This window comes from Apodemus sylvaticus, chromosome 16, assembly GCF_947179515.1.
Source record: "Apodemus sylvaticus chromosome 16, mApoSyl1.1, whole genome shotgun sequence".
In the NCBI taxonomy this organism is placed as follows: Eukaryota; Metazoa; Chordata; class Mammalia; order Rodentia; family Muridae; genus Apodemus; species Apodemus sylvaticus.
Genome location: NC_067487.1, coordinates 66,990,438 through 67,012,523, shown reverse-complemented (window position 1 = coordinate 67,012,523; position 22,086 = coordinate 66,990,438). Strand labels below are relative to the sequence as shown.

Below are 22,086 nucleotides of genomic sequence, written 5' to 3'. Positions count from 1 at the left end.
CATGCAAGTCCAGAAGTAAGCCAGAGTGGCACTGGTCTCAAGCAGCAGGGCCGAGGGACTCCTCCCCAGGGCCACCGTGGCAGGGCCGGAGGCTGGCTCCCACTTACTTTTTTAAACATGACGAGCGAGATGACAGCAGACGCTGTGAAGAGTGCTGCGATGATTATCATCATGATCCCGACGGGAATGTTCTTGTTAAGACCAGTGAGGGATGAGATCCAACCACTAAGGGACAGCAGACACATCATCAGGCAAATGAGTCAGTGCAACTCTCAGAGCAACGACAGGACACATGGGCAGCACTGTGACGCCAGGCAATGTCAGCATTCTTCATACGTAATAACGTCACAGGCCGCCCGCGATAAAGCCCACACTCAGGCCTTCAGTGCCAGGGCCCACAGCAGAGGCACCAGTCTGTATCTGCAGGCAAATCGCACGCCTGAGCCCCAGGAGCTCACCAGATGACTGTATTCTTTAATATGCTGTCCTAAAAGTGTGGGTTCTTCATTTGCATTTTAAATGCTCATTTTCAAGTAGGGAAGAAAATATATGCAGACCACATATTTAACAAATGATTCACTTTTAGAATCACTGCACTTTACAGCTCAGTGCTTGAATGTGAAAAGTCCCCAACACACTCACTTGGTTTGAGCACCGAGGCCCAGCAGGGATGCTGTTTTGGAAGGTTATGGACATTTCAGGAGGCAGGAACTAGCAAGAAGAAGTAGGCCCAGGCCCAGGCCCAGGCCACAGGCCACAAGTCCCAGGTCCCAGGTCCCAGGTCCCAGGCCACAGGTCCCAGGCCACAGGCCACAGGCCACAGGCCACAAGCCACAGGCCACAGGTCGCAGGCCACAGGCCACAGGCCACAGGTCACAGGTCCCTATAGGTTTCCCCCTAGCTGGCCCCTGGCCGATCCTCTGCTTCCTCAGCTGCCCACTGAACTGTGTGTTACGCTCTGTGACTGACAGTCTGACGAGCTCCTCTGTTCTACCTTCCCTGCCACAGAGCAGCAGGACTCTTCAGTGATGGAAACACTCTCTCAATGTTGTCCTTGTTTTTATATATTACTGTAGTGTACACTATTGGGGACTGAGTGAAGGACACTTGGGAACACTCTACTCTATGGTCTTACAACACCGTGTCAATCCACAATTGCCTTCGTTCTAATTATGACTAAAACTACCTGAATTCTACAAGGCACACCAGAAGCAGGCCCTTTCCATTAGCAGACTGTGGTACCTAGGCACAGACTGTCACAGTCAACTTTACATTTCTCTCTACACCTATCACATTCATATTAAGAAACTGGTGAAATTACTTCAACTTCTAAAGAACTGTGTGTATGTATGTACAGCGTTATAACAGTACATTTTTAAAACATCTAAAACATTTCCTCTCATTCACATGCCAGACTAAGCAATATTTAAGATAATATTTAAAATAGCCATTTCCAAGGACTAACTGGAAACAACAAAAGTGCACAGTCTACAGTGTGTGTGCCCACTGGGTGCTTTACAAACTGCTGAGAGCTGTTCGCTGCTCACCCCCATGCAGAGGCAGCACAGAATCCAAGCCCCACCCCCTCTGGTCCTATGCTCACTGCAGCTTTAGCCAAAGACACAATGGCAAACAGCAGCTCCATGCATGTGAGCACACCTGTGCACACCGTGCATTCAGACGCTGGAGGGAAGGCAGTGTAGACAGGAGAGGCGGTATTTTAAAGACCGCCATCTTCCACCCACCATCTCACTCAGGGGCGTCCCCCATGGAGAACGAAAGAAAGAGGTCTGTATTACCGTCTAGCTGAACTCCAATACAAATGTGTGTGTGTGCGCGTGTGTGCATGTGCGTGTGCATGTGTGTGTGTGCGTGTGCATGTGCATGTTTATCTAAAATAATGCTCTACACGTAACTTGCACTCTTCCCTTCAGTCCCTGAAGCTCTTCTCTTCACACTGACCGGTCTCTCTCTGGACTCCTTCACACAGCCCCTTTCAGTGCCTGATGTGTACACATTTTACTTTACACAGACACCTCATGCACTGGATTTTTACATCACAGCATAACCTTTAAGAGAGTAGTTTTTTCTAAGTTTTGTTCCAGAACATTTTCAGTTGAGTTTTCAAAGCACTTTCATTTTTCTGTGTTTGCTTTTGCCAATCTGACTTTTTCTGTTAACTCACTAGGACATGAAGTTATACAAATACTAAATTAGTAACTTATAAGCAGTGAATAACTCACCAGTTTCCCCAGTTATGAAATCCTGCAGCCTGGAGAACATGTACAGCAAACTGACAAATATAGACAAAGAAGAACACGAAGAACCTGAAGGAACTGTCGCTCCTTTAAAAGAAAAGGGAGAATGTCAGTCTTCACAGCACCTTACACACACACACACACACACACACACACACACACACGTGTGCGCGCGCACACACGCACTTGCAAACAGGTAAAGCCCCAAGCCTCTGGGCAAACAATCCTGCCCACCCTGGGTCTCCACTGACCTTCCACCAGAATCCACCTCAACACAAAGTTCAGTTTTCCTTTAAAAAAATTTTTTCCCTAGTTTTCGCATATGACTGTGAATTGTGTGTGTGTGTGTGTGTGTGTGTGTGTGTGTGTGTGTAGTGTGTGTCCTTGGAAGCCAGAAGAAAGGATCAGCTGCCCTGGGACTTGACTTACAAATGGCTGTGTGCTTGAAATCAAGCCTGGGTCTGGGCCTTTTCTAGAGAAATTACATCATGACTAATGAGTAGTTTAAGCCTTAAACCGGGGCTGGAGTCAGAATCTGAGTGGACTGTGGGGAGGCGGTGGAGGTGGTGAATGTGAGGACCGGAGGAAGCAGGTCACTGGGCATGCTGGGGCTTTACCCCCTCTCCTGCTACTGCCGCACTCTGCATCCCGGCCTGATGGGAACCGGCCCCTCCTGCCCCATCAGGAACTCAAAATGCTGACCCCACAGCGACCTTTCTCTTCAGCTAGTGTTTTGTTACAGCAACAAGAAACTAACAACACTAGTATCACACTTTGCTTTGACTTAACAATTAGTGAGTAATGTTGTTCAGCAACTTTTCATTTTATCCATAGATCTTTGTTAGACTGTTAAAATCTTTTTCTGGTGTTTTAACTGGATTTTTCTCCTTATTCTTGATTTTTGAGAGTATTAAAAAAATATTCTGGATATACAAGCCTTTAATTAGATATATGCTTGGCAAACATCTCCTATAGTTCGGGCCTTGTCTTTGCAATCTGTGCACTTGTGTGGCAGCATGTGTGCACTTGAGGCGTCCCAAAAGTGTCTTCTGAGGAAAAGTTTTGCCTTTTTATGAACTCCAATTTGCCTAGTCATTCTTTTTGTATTGGACTAAAGCAAACACCACTTTAGCAAAGCCAGAGTCCCTCCCATCAGTTCCCTGTCCTACAGCTCCACATCTGTGCACGTGTTCTTTCAACTGACTTTCTGAAAACATGGTATGACATGTTATTCTGTTAAAACAAAACAAAACAAAACCCAGCTTATTTCTGAAAATAAGGTATGGTTGAATTTTCTTCACACAAGGGTAGCAGTGGGTCTGAGCCTTTTCTGAGCGGCACTGCCTTTGAGTCTTGAGCATCAGAGTTGGGGGCTGGAGAGATTCCCAATAGCTGCCCTTGTAGAGGTTCGGTTTCCAACAGTCACATGGTGGCTCAGAGGCGTCTGTAATTCCAGTTCCACACGACCCAATGCCCCACGCTGGCCTCTGCTAACACAGCAGGCACATACATAGTGCACACACATCATTAAAGTAAAGAGCCTTTGATTTTTAAATTGCCTTTCACATAGGGAAGGGCTGGTTTCATTTTTAGACCATTCATCTGTTTATGGTACAAGTGTTGTTGACATAAAGACATCACTGTGGCTACTGGCGCATTCTAGCAAGTCTTCGAATCAGGAAGTACATATCAGTATGCCATCTTGACTGTTCTTTTGTAGACTAGCTTTAAAAATTTAAGGCTTTTGTATTTCCATACATCTTTGGAAGAACAATGTCACATTTCTAGAAAACAGCCTGCTGGGATTGACTGTGGTCATGCTGCGGATCTGCAGATCACTTTGAGAAAGTTCACACCTTAGTGATACTGAGCCTTCTCATCCACTGTAAAGGGATTTATCTCCATTTATATTTTCTACAGAGATGATCATGGAGCTATATAGTTTTGCTTCTTTCCAGATCTGGATGTCTTTTGTTTCTTTCTTACCTAATTACAGTGGCCAGAAATGCTGTGAATTTTCTGTTAGACAGCTCTCTCAGCCTTACACACAGCACCTGGTATTAGCTATGAGCTACAGGTTTTAGCTTGTACACTTCGTTTGCAGTGTGAAGAAACCTCTCTTCTACTCCCAAGTTTATTCACTGTTTTTTAACATAAAAAGACATTGGATTTTTGTCAAATGTTTTTACTATATTAGTTGAGATAGTCATTCTACTGTTAAATTTTAGGTTAGATGTGGTAGACTTCCTAATATAAAGCCAACCTTGTAGGTCCAGAGCTAAGGCACATGCCCGTAGACCAGTACTCAGGAGGACACCAAGTTCAAGGCCAGCCCAGGACACATAGTGAGACTTTTGAGAAAAGCTAACTTGCATTTTTGGAAGAAGCTCCATCCACTTGACTGTGGAATAGCATCTTTCCAAGTCGGGCACCATTTTTAATCGCTCTAAACTGATCCTGGTTCTGTTCAGCACTGTCATTACCAAGGCCCAAATCACTTTGCTTACTAAAGCTCAACCGCAGACTCCTCAGCAGACAGGAGTACACGTGTCAGGAGAAAATCCTTCCGCTCCTACGGTCCCCTCCTACTTCACAGTGTCTGTCAACCTTACCTCCTGCGTCTGTGAAGAGCCAGCCAGAGCCAGCCTCTGTCTTCTGGAGACTCACACTTTGGTTACCACAGGTCTACCCCACCCTCCGTCCCCCAGCCCGCCCACTCCAGCGCTTTCTTATCCTCTGACCCACAAGTCTCTGCACTTGCAGTGAGTTCCCTTCAGTGCACCACATAGTCTTCTCTATGGTCCTCAGAAAGAAGCGCTTCAGACTGTTGTTCATCTTGTCACACGGGGCTGGTTTACGGGTGCTGGGGTTCTCAGATCAGTGAAATTCCTGTTTTCAGCAGTGCCCTGGCTTCAGGACTGCAGCCTGTTCAGAAGGCCAGAAGGATCTGGAGATCTGCATGCTTCAGGAAAACTGAACTCATTCCCTCCTTGACACCTGGCAGCTGCGCTCTGTGTTCCGTGTAGCCTGGGATTCTCTGAGGAGCCTCCTGCCAAGGGCCACGAGTTTGGCCTTTGTTTTTTCCATTGCTAAGTTGACTTTCCATTTCCGTTAGATCGGTTACTGCTCATGTGCCCAGGGCTGGTGCTGTTATTTGTTGTTCTATAGATGAACTTGGGGCCGAGAGCGTGGCAGGCTGACCCTCCAGTTTTATATCTGACCTCCAACAGAAACAAAATGATGTCCTCTCTTGCATATGTATGTGCACGTGCTACAGAGCTTGTGTCACTTAGCCCTGATACTCTTCAGGCTCTACAACTTGGTAAACATCATCTGGAGCAGAGCGCACGCTCCTTCGTCTCAGAGGTTCGGAGCCTCTGCCTGCCTGACCTTATTACTATGTTATTTTGCAATGGATCCAGGTACTTCAGAGACCCACACACATACTGGCTTAACTTACATCGGAATATTCACGATTATCTTTTGAATAATCGTTTAGCTAACATATTCGGTGCTATTACAACGTTCTGTGCCAACTGAGGGTAGGCAGAGCTGACCATGCTGCGACATGCTGCAAAGGCCAGCACACTGGGCAGGAGAAAGGGGGCTGTGTCAGGACTTCTTGCCAGTAACAAGAAAGCTTAGTCAGGGCAGCCGGAGCAGACTGTGGGGCTACACACGTGCCCTTGGAGACACAAGAGCTGTAGCACATCACTGGGACCTTTTCAGCTGTAGACACCCTCACACCTTAGAAGATCACAGGGTCCCGCCTACCCTTAAAGAGGCTTTCCGTTAACAGAGGAGTCGGAATACAGGAAATAAGAAATAGGGAACCAGGAAGCCATCTAGGCTGGAGACAGGGTGGAGATGAAGCGGCGAAGATTGCGGCAGCCCGGAGCAGTGGTCCTTAAAGGATCTTCAGTATCAGGAGTAGAAAAAAAAATGAAAGCAGAAATTTGGCTTAGAAATTCAAAGATTTTTTTGTGACTGAAGAGTTGGGTAGGGAAAAGAGCTCGCTCGGTATGTGAGGAGCAGCAGAGGGAGGAGTGACAGGAGCTCCTGTGCCAGCTTTGGAAGGGAGGAGGAGGGTGGAGATCCTGGCACTGGACCAGAGACACGCCCACAAGGCAGCCCTGCACAGGACTTCCTCATCGCAGGTCCTGCTGTGCCCTCAGCTATGGTTCTCAGGCTGTTCTACAAAGCTGGCTGGGTTCTTTGTCACACAAAGTAATATACACCAGCTTGACAACATCTACTGCCACAAAGGAATTCTGCAGAAGCAGTAGTCTCCCGGCCCTTGCTGCAGGTCCCCACAGCTGCAGTTCCCAGGCACCAGTTGGCTTCTGGTCACTGGGGCCACGCCCTGCAGAGCTTGAACACTGCTGCTTCCTAGCATTACAGGAACTGTGAGGAGGGAAGATCTGGCTTTCCTTTCAAAGCTCCCGCCTCTGCCCAGGTCCCAGTAGACACCCACTGACCATGGGTCACCCACTGACCATGGGTCACCCACTGACCATGGGTCACCCACTGACCATGGGTCAGGGTCACCCACTGACGAGGGGTCACCCACTGACCATGGGTCACCCACTGACCATGGGTCACCCACTGACGAGGAGTCACCCACTGACCATGGGTCACCCACTGACGAGGGGTCTTGCCCACTTGTTAGCCCATGCGATTCCTGAACAGTCACAGCTAAGGCATAACAGATGCACTGTTACCAGGATTCCTAGCTTGCATTTCTGCTTCTCTAGATTTAGAAATTATGATGATGGTTTTTATATATACCTATCAGTACTTGATCACTAATGCTCTACTTAATATGTGTAAAATTCTTTTTAACCTGTTCAAATTGATTCTGCCAATTTTATCTCCTAGGAACTTTTCCTCTAAAACCTGACCACCTTCCATCTGAACTTCTGGAGCCAGGCAGCAGCTCACACAGAATGCAGGGAACGTGGAAGCAGCGCACGCGGAACCTCTGCTGCACTGTCTGCCTCTGCTCAGAGCCACCATCAAAGCTAATGTCATCCTGATGGTTGGAAAATAAGTTCAAAAAGTTTCCTACTTTACAGATGGAAAAAAACAAAAGGGATAGAAAAAATGAGAGGGAAAAATAGATTTTTCTATTATATTAGCAAGAGTTTTATTTTAAGAGACAACGAGCAAAGCAGAAAGAAATAATCAACGATTGAAACAGTTTCTCTGAACCTACAGGCAGTCTATACCTGGGCAGGGCATTTCAAATAAGACGAGACGCCTCACAAAGATGACCCCTGGCTCCAGGTCCTAAAGAGACTAACAGGGCCACAGGCGGGGAGGAGAGGGAACGGAGGAGAAGCTTCTCATATAAAAGCAGTGTAGAGAAAAGGGAAGCAACCGCATGGTCATGACAACAGGCACAGAAAAGTATCCAGAAAGCTCCAGAACCACTCATGGTGAAAGCTCCCGTCAAGCTAGAGGAAGAGTATCCTCAAGCCAACAAAGAGGTCAGCAACGAAGTCTGCAACTCACATCACGGCTGATGCTTTCTTCCCCTAATACCTGGAGCAAGACATGGCCGCCACCCCACCTTCGCGCTCACTATTCCAGAACCTGCGCTGGTTACTAAGGCAACAGGAAGGCGGCAAAATGAAGAAGCAAGGCAGAAGAGTTAAGATCTGGGGGAAATGAGAGAAGCTACATTGCACTGGAGAATCCAGAACCCTGGGCTCAGCTCCAGTGCTCTCCTCGAAAAGCTGTAATCCCAGGTGAACGGAGAAGAATGGACACCCACAGGGTTTCCCAGGCTGCGGCTGTTCTTCCCACCTGGGCTCATCTTAAGATAAAGGCTGTAATCACCGGTATAGTTCATCATTTAGACATGTAGGGGACAGAGGAGTAAACAGCAAAACTTTTTCTAAAGACATGTATAATACATGACATACAATGTTACATGTCAAAATCTAAGAATGTCAATTTTCTTGCATTATTTTCATGTTTGATTTTTCAAGAGAAACAATGCTTATGAATTTTACAATCCAATGGATATGCGGGCAAGCTGTGTTAGACTTTTCAGGAAGTATGTTACAGTCTAATAGAAATGCTGACTTTGTATTATGCTTATGTTTCTTTCCTGGGGAAGGAAGCATGCTTGCCACGTGCACTAAGGAGGTCAGAGGACAACCCGCAGGACTCAGTCTACCATGTGGACCTGGGTATCGAACTCAGGTCACCATGTTTGGCAGCAAGCACCACTGAGCCATCTCACTGGCCTTGACAATGATAAACAAAAATTAATGAAAATACACCAACTTTCCCTTTAAGGAACAATATAGATTATTCATTTCATGGGGTGTGTTTGTGGCAGGGTCTGTCTCTGTAGCCCAGGCTGGCCCCCAGCAGTGCTGCTACTTCAGTGTCCATGTGCTGAGATTCCAGGTGTTAGAGCACACGCGTTCACTCACACGTTACCTGAACGCTCCGTACAGCGGTCTGTACCAACAGACAAAGGAGCACGGAGTGAAAAGCAGGAACCACAGGATGCTCAGGCCGAAATCGACCGCTCTTGAAGAGTCAACACAAAACCACGCCAAGCACCCGAAGATGTTCAGGAACAGGGTTACCGCGTGGACTGTGGGTCAGAAGACAAAACGGAACGTTTACATTTATAGAGTTGCACAATCCGTAAGAACTACGAATGCAAAGAACTTCCTCAGAGCAAACATTCCCTCAGTTTCCCTCGCACGTTGTTCAACACTGCTGCTTCTCACGCGGGCTCTCAAGGCACGGCACACACACTGGAGCACTTTAGACCAAATCCTGCTGCACCTCCTAGTAGGCAGCTGCACAGCCAAGCCCAACCCTAAGGTCTGCTTCCCTGAGAAGAAAAAAAGCCGTGACTTCTTGAGCCAGGGCCCAAGGGGGCACCAGTGCCTGCGCAAACACAGAAGCAAGCAGGCCCAGGAGCTGGGGTCTCTCAGGGTCTCACTTTAGGGGAGACCATACCCTGGAACTGGGTTATAATTAACACACAGCAGAAGTGCTCATGTGTGGAGGTCTGAGAAGATTATGGCGTCCTCCTCAGAGAGCCATTTGTAATGGGGGACACTTTGATAGAGGATTCTGGTTTTCACTTTACCCAGCCAGGCAACACAGTGAGATCTGGGCCATGGCAGGACCGCCCTTTGCTTCATAGAAACAGATGTGGGCCACACTTCACATGCTGCCAGCACTGACTCTCCCTAACAAGTCACAACCCCCAGTGAGGCACCCAGCAACGCTGTGACCCGCATGAGCCACACTTACCACTATAACTGCTGTTTACACTTATTTTTATTTCATGCATTTGGGTGTTTGCCTGCATGTACGTATATGCACCATGTGCATGCAGGACCCGAGGAGGCCAGAAGAGGGTACTGTATCACCCTGGATACAGATGCTCTGAGTTACCACACGGGTGCTGAGAACCAGTTCTGGGGCCTCGACAAGAGCAGCAAGTGCTCCTAAGCCTGAACCATCTTCTCTACCCCACTACAGTTATACGTGATTCTGCAAAAAAGTATTCATGGGGTAGAATTTTACTATGAAAAACAAATTACCATAAAATTAAAATACTGTAAAGTGCATATTATTAAATAAAAATATCAACCCACTATGACTTAGATTTAAAAAATAAAGGATTTTTAAACTTACTATAAACTCAATATACATTATAAACTAATTTTAAAATCTGTTCAGAAATAAAAATAAAAATGTAAGGAGCAGGATAAAACCGCTCATTCTACTGCCTTGATGCTGTTATCTGAACACGGAACATGGCAAGTATGGGGGGGGGGGGGGCGGGGGACAGAGGCTGGAGCCACGGCAAAGCCACAGCGGCTCTCAGGGCTTGTGCTGAGGTCCAGACCCTTCCATCACACAGAACTACTAATTATCCAGCTTCTACAGGCAGTTTATATTCCCAGGAAAGCTGGCTTACTAATCAAATGACTCAAACTCCCTTTTCCTCAAAACAAAGAATCTAAGACCTTAAAAAGACAGAACTGAATTTCCCATGAAATCAGAAATTATTTTGTAGTTCTAAAGGACTTCTGGCTGTCTTAAGGATTTTGTTTTTCTTTTTTTTCCTTTTTTTTTTCCTTTTTTTTTTTTTTTTTTTTTTTTTTTTTTTGGTTTTTCGAGACAGGGTTTCTCTGTGTAGCCCTGGCTGTCCTGGAACTCACTCTGCAGACCAGGCTGGCCTTGAACTCAGAAATCTGCCTGCCTCTGCCTCCCAAGTGCTGGGATTACAGGCGTGCACCACCATGCCCAACTTTGTTTTTCTTTAATGTTAGCACATTCTAACTTAAATTTTAATCCTTAAAAGAATAACTTTTTAAAGTTTTCTATTTTATTTACAGAAAATAAAGACCATGTCTGTATGTATATACATTATTTTAAAGTCCAGAAAAAAGTTTTCAAAGTACAGAAAATATCAATAACCTTTTATAATGTGTTAAATTTTTTCTAGATGCTTTTTAAAGTAACCATGATCAGTAAGTCACCAACTTGTACTTAATACAAGCAGCCTGTCCAGGCACCTGGGACGCGGCTGTTCACCTGTGAGGTCGGGGGTGGACAAGGCGCTACATATCTATACTGCACCATCACTGCTGTGAATTTCAGTGTGTCTATGCTGGCGGATGCTGAGTTCAGGCCAAACATGAAACAAATCTTTAAGCCATGTTCACAGTTTTATAAGTTATACTTTTTTATGTGAAAGATTTATTCATTTTATGAGGGACTCAAAGTCAGGATCAGAGCCTGAATTTGCAGTCGCCAGTGCCATGTGATTCTCAATCTAAATCGCCAAAGAAGCTGTTACAGGCAGCGCCTCCTCTGCTACCTGGTGGCTGGACCCACACTTTGCTCTTCCTTCTTTTCTTAAATTCAAAAGCACATTCAGAAGGCTGACTATCACTTCACATGGCTTCTCGGCCTTTTGGCCAAGATCAAGTGGGATATCACTTCACAGTGATAACTGCTATGGTTCAAGGCAGCTTCGATTACCTGCTTCCGTTAAAGATTAACTGCTGAACACACATCTTCATCGGATTCATTAAAATGGAAATCCCTTCTTCATCCTGATACTCTGTGAGTGGCATACCATGGAATCTAATGCTGGGCTTAAGAACCAAGCTATCAGAATAGCTTGTTACACAGTGACTTGTTATATACAGTTGGCCCAGTCGACACAATGTCAAACAAATACCCCAAACTGTCAAAGCTTATCTTCTCCAAGACTAAGCAGTGTAATACCTACTGGAAGATGTGTGGGACATGAAATCCATCTCCAACAAATGCTAGCAATCACTGTGAATGAATGAATGAATGAATGAGTAGCACAGCTTCAGCCAGCCCTGAAACGCACCCAGGTTGGTACTTTAGAAAGCACCACACTCACGCAGTCCCTATTCTTCTTGTGTAGTTAAGTCACTGAGCTGCTTGTACGCCACTCCAAACCATGCTCCTTTGAAACAAAACCCTAATGAGAATATCGAGTCCTTTTTCAAAAAAAAGATTGGCAAATTAAGTGAAACTGGGGGAAAACCTACAATTACCTACATTACTCTGAGACACTCTGAAAGTTGAGCATTCTCGAAACCCAACAAACCTACTTTGAAACCATCAGCATTAGTGGTTAGCAGTTAAAGTTAGCTATCTTTCCTATTCAACTTCAATTTGTTAAATCTATTATAATTTTCTATCTTTACCATAAAAAATTAAGTTAAATAAGTTATGCTTAAAATTCTGTCTATTTTTAAAATTCATATACAAAAATACAAATGTATATATGACACACAGAAATATTAATTAAAACACAGGAATTTGCTAGTATGCACATATGGCAGTATCAAACACACAGACTACTACTGATACCAAGGCAAAAATCTCAACAAAAAAACTAAAAGTTTGAAAGTAATAACCAGCTGGGTGTGGTACGCACACCTTTGATCCTAGTTCTCAGGGGACAGATACTGGTGGATTTCTATGTCCAAGGCCAGCCTGGCCTATGTAACCAGTTCCCAGACAGCCAAAGCTTCATAAAGAAACCCTGACACACACACACACACACACACACACACACACACAAAAAGAGGTAATATGGGAACAAATGTTCTTTTTAAAACTATAACAAATGTAATATCTATAAACAATTGCTTTTCATATGCCAGCAATGAAGAATCAGTTTGAAGAAAATTATTACATCTACTAAGAGAAGTTGGCCATTAAAGCCTTACTAATCATACAGTAAAACTCCCACACTTTCTTTGGAAGGAATGTACCTACGAATTACCTACTGCCCAATCTGTCCAGCAGATGAGGGGCCGCACGGCTGCCTTCCCTCCTGACAGACTCACACCAAATAGGGCTGCAATTGTCTGGAGCACAAACCAGGGAAAGGGTGGGACATGTGTGTGTGCGCACAGCAAGCCTTTAGCAGCCTGATACTCAGAGGTGCAACTATAGTCAAACCACCACACACATCCCAGCTGAAAACACACTCTGATCTGCTGTTTAATTAAACTGTCCCATATTAACCAATGTTAAGAATAGAAGTATTCACGGCCACTTAAAGATGAAAGGTAAGCCAAGCCCAAAGCAACTTTTAAAGTTACAGTTCACACATCACAGTACCTTCTGATTCGTCCTGAAGCACAGTCAGAACGCCCACATTTAACAGACTCTAAATGGTGTTCCTTTGTATTAAAAATAGGATGCATAATTTTTCCAAAGCAAGTCATGCCTAGATAATATTCTTCAAAGGGAAGGGGTCTCTGGGAAATCCTGCCATGTGACAGACAAGTCGCCTCTCAGTCAGTCAGTACTGCTGTTGATGTGTGGGCTTTTCTCATCTAGAAACGTAGATTGCTGTCTGTTACACAATGTCTGTATCTAAATACACTGTTCAACTCTGAAACTATGACAATTACGTTCTATACGAAAAGACATTTAATGTGCATTTTAATATGTCATTTCCTAAAGGTGTCTATGAAAATATGAACTCAAGATGCATTTATATATATATGTATATTTATATTTATATTTTATAAATATAAATGTTCTATACTCACACATCCACAAGTAGTACATGAGCTTTACTGTCTTTTGGAATTCTACAGGAATGTCTACAGAAAAGTCTTGATAGAAACAAGGTCCCACAGGAAAATTGCTAGGAAGAGGTGGCCAATTATTTTTTCTCCCTGTAAGTGAAAACAAAAGTTATTCCAACAAACACACAGTCTTAGCCAGGGTTTCTGTTCCTGCACAAACATGACCAAGAAGCAAGTTGAGGAGGAAAGGGTTTATTCAGTTTACACTTCCATATTGCTATTAATCACCAAAGGAAGTCAGGACTGGAACTCAAGCAGGTCAGGAAGCAGGAGCTGATGCAGAGGCCATGGAGGGATGTTTCTTACTAGCTTGCTTCCCCTGGCTTGCTCAGCCTGCTCTCTTATAGAACCCAAGAATACCAGTCCAGGGATGGTACCACCCACAAGGGGCCCTCCCCCTTGATCACTAATTGAGAAAATGCCCCACAGCTGGATCTCATGGAGGCACTTCCCCAACTGAAGCTCCTTTCTCTGTGATAACTCCAACCTGTGTCAAGTTGACACACAAAATGAGCCAGTACAATTGACCCCTTGTCAACTTGACATACAAACACATCACTATTAAGCCTCAATTCTTACTTTCTTATTCATCCCCAAGATCTAATAACTTTAAAAATCCCACAGTCTTTACATATTAAAAGTTCAATCCCTTTAAAATGTCCAATATCTTTTAAAAATGCAAAGTCTCTTAACTGTGAGATCCACTAAAATACTTTCTTCCATCAAGAGGGAAAAATATCAGGGCACAGTCACAATCAGACTCCAACCATCCAACGTCTAGAATCCAACTCAACAATCTTCTGGGCTCCTCCAAGGGCCTGGGTCACTTCTCCATCTCTGCCCTTTGTAGCACACACCTTGTCTTCTAGGCTTCAGATGCCTGTACTCCACTGCTGCTGCTGTTCTTGGTGGTCATCGCATGGTGCTGGCATCTTCAAAACACTGCTATCTTCCACTGCAACTAGGTGTCACCAATAGCCTTCCATAGGCTCTCTTCATGGTGACAAGCCTCTGCTCCTATGCATGACCCCTTCAAGTCCTAGGCCATCAATTCCAACTGAGGTTGCACCTTCACCAATGGCCTTCCATGGCCTCTCATAGTGCCGAGAGCCTCAGCTGCTCTTCATGACCCCTTCATGCCTTCAAAACCAGTACCACCTGGGTGACTCTTACACAGCACCAAGTCCAGCCACAGCACAAAATACAACCGTGGCTATCTCTGGAACACAGCCTCTGTACTCTCAGAAAACACTTTCCAGAAGATTTCACCTCAGGGATGCTGGTCTCCTCTTAATCTCCGCTAATTTCTTAGCTCCAGCTAACCAGCATCAATAGTCCCAGTAACACAAAGATTTGCTTTAGTGGTTCTGGTATCTTGTTAATCACAGCTGATTCTTCGGTCCCAGCTAACCAAAACCACAGAATCAAAACATGCCCTAATAAGAGTCTTTAATCTTCTCTCTGAAATTTCACAAGTCAGGCCTCCATCCTCTGCACTGGTCTCAACATTATCTTCCAAGCTCCTACACAACATCCCATAAGGTTCTTAACACTGAGTTCCAAAGTCCTTCCATAGTCCTCCCCAAAACATGGTCAAGTTGTCACAGGAATACCCCACTATGCTGCTACCATTTTGTCTTAGTGAGGGTTTTACTGCTGTGAACAGACACCACGACCAATGCAAGTTTTATAAAAGACAACATTTAATTGGGGCTGGCTTATGGGTTCAGAGGTTCAGTCCATTGTCATCAAGGCAGAAACATGGCAGCATCTAGGCAGATATGGTGCAGGAGGAGCTGAGATTTCTACACCTTCATCTGAAGGCTGCTAGTGGAATACTGACTTCCAGGCAACTAGGGTGAGGGTCTTAAGGCCACACCCACAGTGACACACCTACTCCAATAAGGTCGCATCTCCTAATAGAGTCACTCCCTGGGCCAATCATATACAAACCATCACACACACTCTCTTCTTACTCCCCTGCGGTTCTAAGTAAAGCGTCTTGCTTTGGTAGATGGCATACGAAACACTACGGAGCTTCGCTCTTACAACTCTGAAAGCCAAGCTTACATTTTTAACTTTTTTTCTTAGAAACTTTTTTTAAAGAAACAAATGGTAAAATAATTTCCCAATGTCATATCATATCATATTCAGCATGTTTCTGTATAAGAGAACCCTGAGACAAACCCTAAGAATTGCCTAAAACAGAGTTATTTCAAAGTCTGAGGATCTGGCCAACTAATTCTTAAGTGTCTGTTTTCTCGTTGTGTCATGGGACTTTTCAAAGAATTCTGCTACAGTCCTTACTGATCTGCAGAGGCAAGAGGAGGCTCTCAGCAATACAAGACTGGCTAAAGGATCACATGTGGACAATGCAAAGACAGACCAAAAAAGTTATCTAAGAAAATCAGAACCCTGGAGAAAACATAAGACAGCCTGTTGTGTGGGAATTCCAGCAGCCTTAGCTGGAGAGACCCCAGTGAGGTGTGAGGAGAGGCTGTGTCTGAAAAAACAAGACTGGCAGCATGACTTGGGATATGAAGGCAAGAGCAAAAATTAACCATAAAGCACAAAGTCAGACAAAAATTTAAGCAAAAAACAAAAGTCATTTTCTTTTTTCTTCTTTCTCTTCCTCTTCTTCCTTTTTCTTTTTGTGTTTGCTTGCTTAATTTTTTTGAGACAGGGTTTCTCTGTGTAGCCCTGGCTTTTCCTGGAACTCACTCTGTAGACCAGGCCAGTCTTGACTCACAGAGATCTGCCTGTCTCTGCCTCTTGAGTGCTGGTAAAAGTCAGTTTCTAATACTAAATATACTATACAGCTTTTAAAATTCAATTACATGTGTGTGTGTGTGTGTGTGTGTGTGTGTATTTACCTATCTAAACATTTTTCGTAAAGAAAAGTATGACCTGTTGCTTATTCTCCTTAGCATATGCCCTTAGTGACACTAGTTACAGTATTAAAATTGGGGGGACCGGAGATATACCTCCATGGTAGAACCCTTGCCGACAGGCCCTCAGGGCTACACATGATACATCACACCATGTGAAGAGCAGCCAAGAATAGCAATGAAGAGGGAAACTGGGACCAGAAGTTCTCAAGCCACTTGCTGTCCACGGGGTGGTCTTAAGAAGTGCAAACTTCATTTCTTCAGAAAGTGAGTAACTGGGCCACACTTCTCAGTGTGGTGCTAAATTATAGGTAGAAGGCACTACAGGGTGCCAACATACTGCAACATGTAACTATCAACTATCTCTTTGTTACTATCTTTACTAAAACATCTTTCATATCTCAGAGAAATAATTAGTGTTAGTCAGCATGAAGAAAGTAAGACACATTATCATTCTTTCTCCTACAGAGGCATCTGTGATGCCAGAAGTCAGGAGACATGTCCTTCAGAGGCCCAAGGCCTAAGCATTCTCAGAGAAGGTTCTAGGTACTCAGCGTTACTATTGCTGTCCTTGTTTGGGGTTTGTCCCCATTCCAGCCACCCTAACAACACCTTCTCTGAGTCTGCTTATCCTGCTTTTGAGGTCACTAACTCTCCCTCATAGATTCTTTTAGAGTTATCTTTAGCACTCAGAGCCTAAACAGATTGCACAGCAAGTAACTAATAATGCTAATACTTTCTTAGCATTTTTTGACAAGTATGGTGTACCTGTGAGGATACAAGCAAGAATGTGGACCCAAGAGTCCAAGGAGGGCCCTCGGCACACTCAGTCAATGGGGCCACTGCGAGCCACACCCACGCTCTCAGCTGTGCCTTCCTGTCTTCTGAGGCCTCTTTCTCTTATCCATCATGCTTAAGAATACACTAAGATCTTTCTTTTAAGTCCCAGCTCTTCTTTAAAGAAAAAAAGAAAAGATTCAAGAGAGTCAAGTGTAGAATCAAAGGCTCCCTGGCTTGGAATGAAGCAAACTTATCAGATGTGTCTCACTTTCCCTGAGAGAAAGCCAATGCTCTCCTAATCTACCAGAAGACTGTAGTTATCAGGCAAGCTCAGAGAGCCACAGGTATCAGGTAAGCAACCTGCTGTGTCTGACCTCTTTGCTAGAGTCAGAACACAGGGCAGCATTTATCGTCCAGCCAGGGGCTCAGAGCAAGGACAGACATTCAGTCCAACTCTTTGGATACTACCATGCTGGCTCAGGCTCTGCATCTCTCGCTCGCGACGATCTAACTCGGCCGCTTTTCTCTCCAGCTCTTCTTGGCGCTTGAGAAGTTCAGCTTGTGCCAAGGCATGTTCCTAAACGGGAACCAACATCCACAGGTTAGCAGACCGTCAAACATTCCAACAGCGGCACGCCTACTTTCTACGTGAGAGAAACGTTAAATGTGCTTTCAAACAGGGATTCATTGAAAACTATAGCTTTGGAAAATATTAGTGAACTATTTGACTTATTTTGCTCTTGTAGTTATGGGAGCCTTCAGGGGCAATGCTGAGGCCACAGGATGGGGAAAAACAAACAAAAACAACACCTCTCATTAGGAACAGCCGGAGCCTGGGGGTAGACAGCCAGCTCAGCAACCTAGAGCATGCGTGCTGCTCTAAAAATGAGCCCTCTGGACGGAGCAGCCAGAGTCTAGTAACCGCTGAGGAAGGAAGGATGGACGGCATGAGGGGCAGCCAAGGTAGCTGGAAAAGCAGGGTCAGGTGATAATGTTCAGAACTGCGAGGACAGTTTAAAATGCCTGACATGTCTAGGATGCTGCGGTGACAGGGATACCCAGCAGAGCTGACCTCCACCTCTGTGACAGGGCGCGGTGATTCCAGTCGCCTGTCTCTCCTGCACAGCTGCAGCTCCTACTCCTCACACTGCTGCTGAGTAGACACTAAGCTCTCACCCAGCATATTTATTATTCTATTACTGTGACTATGGTGGCATTATGCACTGAGACCAAAGGCAACACAAAGTTCACCGCATACACTGCACACCGGGATCATATATGGACTTCCACTATCAATCTACACAGTTAACAGGCACTCACCTTTGTGATCTGTGTGTAAGCTGGATGCTCCTCTGTTGGCTTCATTATTGCTGGCTGGGTATTGGGTACGTTAGGCATTTTCACACTGCCTGGCGGAGGCTAAAACGGTTAAAGACAAGTATATAACACAAAGACCCAACCTTAACTTATCTCACGGGTGTCATAGCACCAGAAAGCAAAACCCCAAGGCCTGCCCTGCTCTTTCTATGTCCTCTCAGGCTGTCCTGTGAAGTGTTTCTGTCTCACTGCTTTTTAACACGCGGCTTTACAGTGCTGAACAGAACACCACGTAAGAAACAGCAAGAATTACACAGCAGGGCGGGGCTACATCTGCCTCTACCTGGGAGGCTAAGGCAGGAACCCAAAGGCCCAAGAGCAGCCTGAGAACATGAGGAGGGGGGAAGGGAGGGAGAAAGGGAGAGGGAAGGAGAGAGGGGGAGAGAGGGAGGGAGGGAAAGAGGGAGAGAGGGAGAGGGAGGGAAGGAGCAGGATAGGGAGAGAGGGAGGAGGGAGGGATACTGAAGTTTACAGTCAACTCTTCCCTCTTAAGACACATGTCACAGCCTGAAAAAGTTTTTGGTTTTTCGAGTCAGAACTTACTCTGTACACCAGGCTGGCCTTGAACTGAAAAAGTTGTATTAGAAACCTGCGGCACAACATCACTAACAGTTCCACTTTGCCAGTACCAGCCGTGTCTGAAAGAGGCTGCAGCACCAAAGGACAGACAGATGTCTGTAAGTCCATCTCTGAGGATGAGTAAGTAACCCATGGCATACACAGCGCAGACATCAAAGACAATGAGTTAACACTGCACAAGAAATTTTAAAATGCTAAAGGAAATAAAGTGGATTTCCAAGATGAGCACAGATGTCCACAGCAAACCACATCACAGGGCGTTCACTCTCCTGTGTTGCTTGACTCCCAGAAGACACGTCGTCCAGTACGGCTTTGTGTTTGTCTCTGAGACAGGCTCTCCTGGCTGAACTGGAACTGGCTTGGAACTCACAGACCTGCCCACATTTGCCCCAGGTCCTGGGGTTAAAGGCAGGCAGTACCTTACTGTCATATTGCTTTTAAAAATTAAAATCAAGCTGGGACCAAGTGTCATTCCCAGCCTTGAGAGGAAAAAAGCTACTGCAGATTTGAGGCTAGCCTAATCTATAGACTGAGGTCCGGGCTAGAGTGTCCTAGAGAGTGACACATCTCTTTAAAGAGAACAGAACAAAAACAGCATATGAAACCCTGGACTTAAGAGAACCACACGCCTGAGGCTAACCTGGGCTAAATATGTAACAAGACAGGAGCAAGCACACACACGGGCTTGAGGGCAGGCAAGGACTGAGGCATGGTAAGCAGGTTGGCTTCCAGAAGACACGGTCCCGGAACTCAATCAGCCAGAGCCTTTCCATGGCATGCTGCCGCCACGAACACCGAGCAGTGCTGAAGGTAGTAAGTCTGTGGGGCAAGATGGAAGGCCACGATGGTACTGCTCCCAACACTAGGGATGTGCAAGCCTCTCCTGCACCTCTGCAGTCACAGCTTCTTTCCATTTGTAGATGCTAACTCAATCTCTACCCAGCTTTAGGACCTAGTGTTTCTTCAACTAGAAGACACGGGTTGCCTCATGCCAGGTGCAACTCCTGGAAAAGATTTTTTGCCCGATCACTATGACAATGGTTCCTGATTCTCCGACATCTTTGCCTCTGACATAAGAGCATTAAACCATAAGCCGCTCTTGTACGTGTGTATGTGAGTGTATATACACAAGTGTGTGAGTGCCCGTGTAGGCCAGAGATGGTGCGGAGCTCCCAGAGTGCATTACAGCCATTTTGGCCACCACATGGGATCCAGACTCTGGTCCTCAGGATTGAGCAGCAAGTGCTCTTAACAGTCGACTCCCTCCCCTGACTAAGACTGATATTTCAGTCACACAGCAGACCTATATTTGTGGAGAACCGTAGTATACAGTATCTAAAGTGCTAGGTCAGTATTCATTGAAATAATACGCCAAGTGCATAGTTAAGCTAAGAAATCCCAGAAGGGCAGAAGGGAACAAGAGCTGGAAGTCCAGACGAAGCTCTGGTGGGCTGCGGTTCTCCAGAGCACTGGGGTTTAAAGGACACTAAGCAAAGCAGTGGCCTTGGGGAGAACCAGGACTCACTGAAAACAATACCCTCAGGGAATGAGGGAGAAAGAAAAAAAACCACAGAGGAATGATGGGAATACTTAGATGTACTGTCCTGATTCCTCAATACAGAAGGAGGAAGGAAAAAAATCCCTGAAAATACCTGATCATAGGCCTACCAAGGGAAAAATTTGGGACCAGACTTCATAGTATTCATACAAACAAAAAGCCCTAAGGACAAATTTTCACTGCAGAGGACCCCACGCTTGTGGTCAAGGTAAAGGAATATGCCTTAAGATGAGGCTTCAGAGAATTCTCACAGAGAGTTCTAAAAAGTAACTGGGCCATGATTTAAGCATATAAAGAAACAAGCCACCCTTGGCCAAGATCAAAATTAAAACAACCATTTAAGATCTGGATACACAAGCAAACCAAATACAAAATAAAGTTCTTTAATAAATATGAGGTCAGTAAAAGCCTCGCTAGGGTAATGGTGCTCAAAACTTATCAAGCTGGCCTTCAAATGCTTTGGGAAGCCAAACTGCCTGGATGGGTGTGTAAAGGGTGGGTGTGGGTGTGAGGAGGAAACAGTGAACGAGTGTGGCACAGCCACCAGTTATAAGGAAGGACCCGAAGTCCCAGCCTTCCCTGGATGAGGCCAATGGGGGAGGGGGGGAGGCAAAGCTGGAGGCCAAGATTTTTCAATACTTTAAGACAGTTTATCACACTATATAGGCATATTCTGGGGTGATTTAGAAAGCTCAACTAGAACCCGTAAAAATTAAAGAATGATCACATTGCCTCAATAGACTTAAGGACATTATAATACCTACCCTGGTCACATAGTTGCAAATTGACAGTTCTATAGTACACAAGCTTTCTGCTCACTGGAAACGCTAAGGACATTGCACACACAAGAACGACATTCAAATTCCCTTCTTCCTAGGCATGAGAGATCTAGGGATTGCCTATGTCACATAAAAATGTACATCCTTCTTGGTGATAAGAAGACCCTCTTGTGGACGAAGCTACAAAGCTTGTCACAGGACATAACAAATCAAGCCGTCACTGGGCTGGAAGCCTCCTCCCTCCTTCTTAGCTCCCAGTGCTGGTGGAGCTAAGCTGAGAGAGAAGCTATCAGTCGTATCCAGCTGTGGACTCTGTGCTGACTCCGCAAAGGATTCCACACCAGCCTGGGCTCAGTCACCTCGATGCCACGGGGTAGGGGGGAGGTGTAGGGGGATTGGGGGAGACGCCCTCATGAGGCTCAAGTACTCCCAGCTTTTGACAGCGCAGGAGAGACGCACAATGCCACAGCCACTGGTAAGGTACATGCTTCTGTATACAAACTGTCACTCATGTTCCTAAACAACCCCAATGACAGTCAGCAGCCACACACACAAAGATCTAAAAGTATAAAGAGTGAGAGTTGGGAGAAGGATGGAGGTTATGGGGCTGGGAGGAAAATGAAGAGGATGAAGGGGTGGATAAGCGAAGTGCCTCGTGTATGGATATTATGTGCATGGCATAATTAAATCCACTGGCATGCATAGATAGCATGTGCTAATAAAGCTGTTCTT

General features: G+C 45.3%; 1 protein-coding gene across 1 annotated transcript in view; it reads right to left on the bottom strand.

The window, feature by feature from the left end:
* Scamp1 (secretory carrier membrane protein 1) overlaps nucleotides 1-22,086 on the bottom strand; it is an 88,118-nt gene that overhangs the window by 5,104 nt on the left and 60,928 nt on the right. Inside the window, exons 3-8 of the mRNA XM_052159717.1 lie at nucleotides 18,382-18,480; nucleotides 17,530-17,638; nucleotides 13,355-13,483; nucleotides 8,712-8,871; nucleotides 2,244-2,345; nucleotides 108-225 (exon numbers count right to left, since the gene is read on the bottom strand). Of these exons, the coding sequence (XP_052015677.1) occupies nucleotides 108-225; nucleotides 2,244-2,345; nucleotides 8,712-8,871; nucleotides 13,355-13,483; nucleotides 17,530-17,638; nucleotides 18,382-18,480 (717 nt within the window). The remainder of the gene's footprint in view (nucleotides 1-107; nucleotides 226-2,243; nucleotides 2,346-8,711; nucleotides 8,872-13,354; nucleotides 13,484-17,529; nucleotides 17,639-18,381; nucleotides 18,481-22,086) is intronic.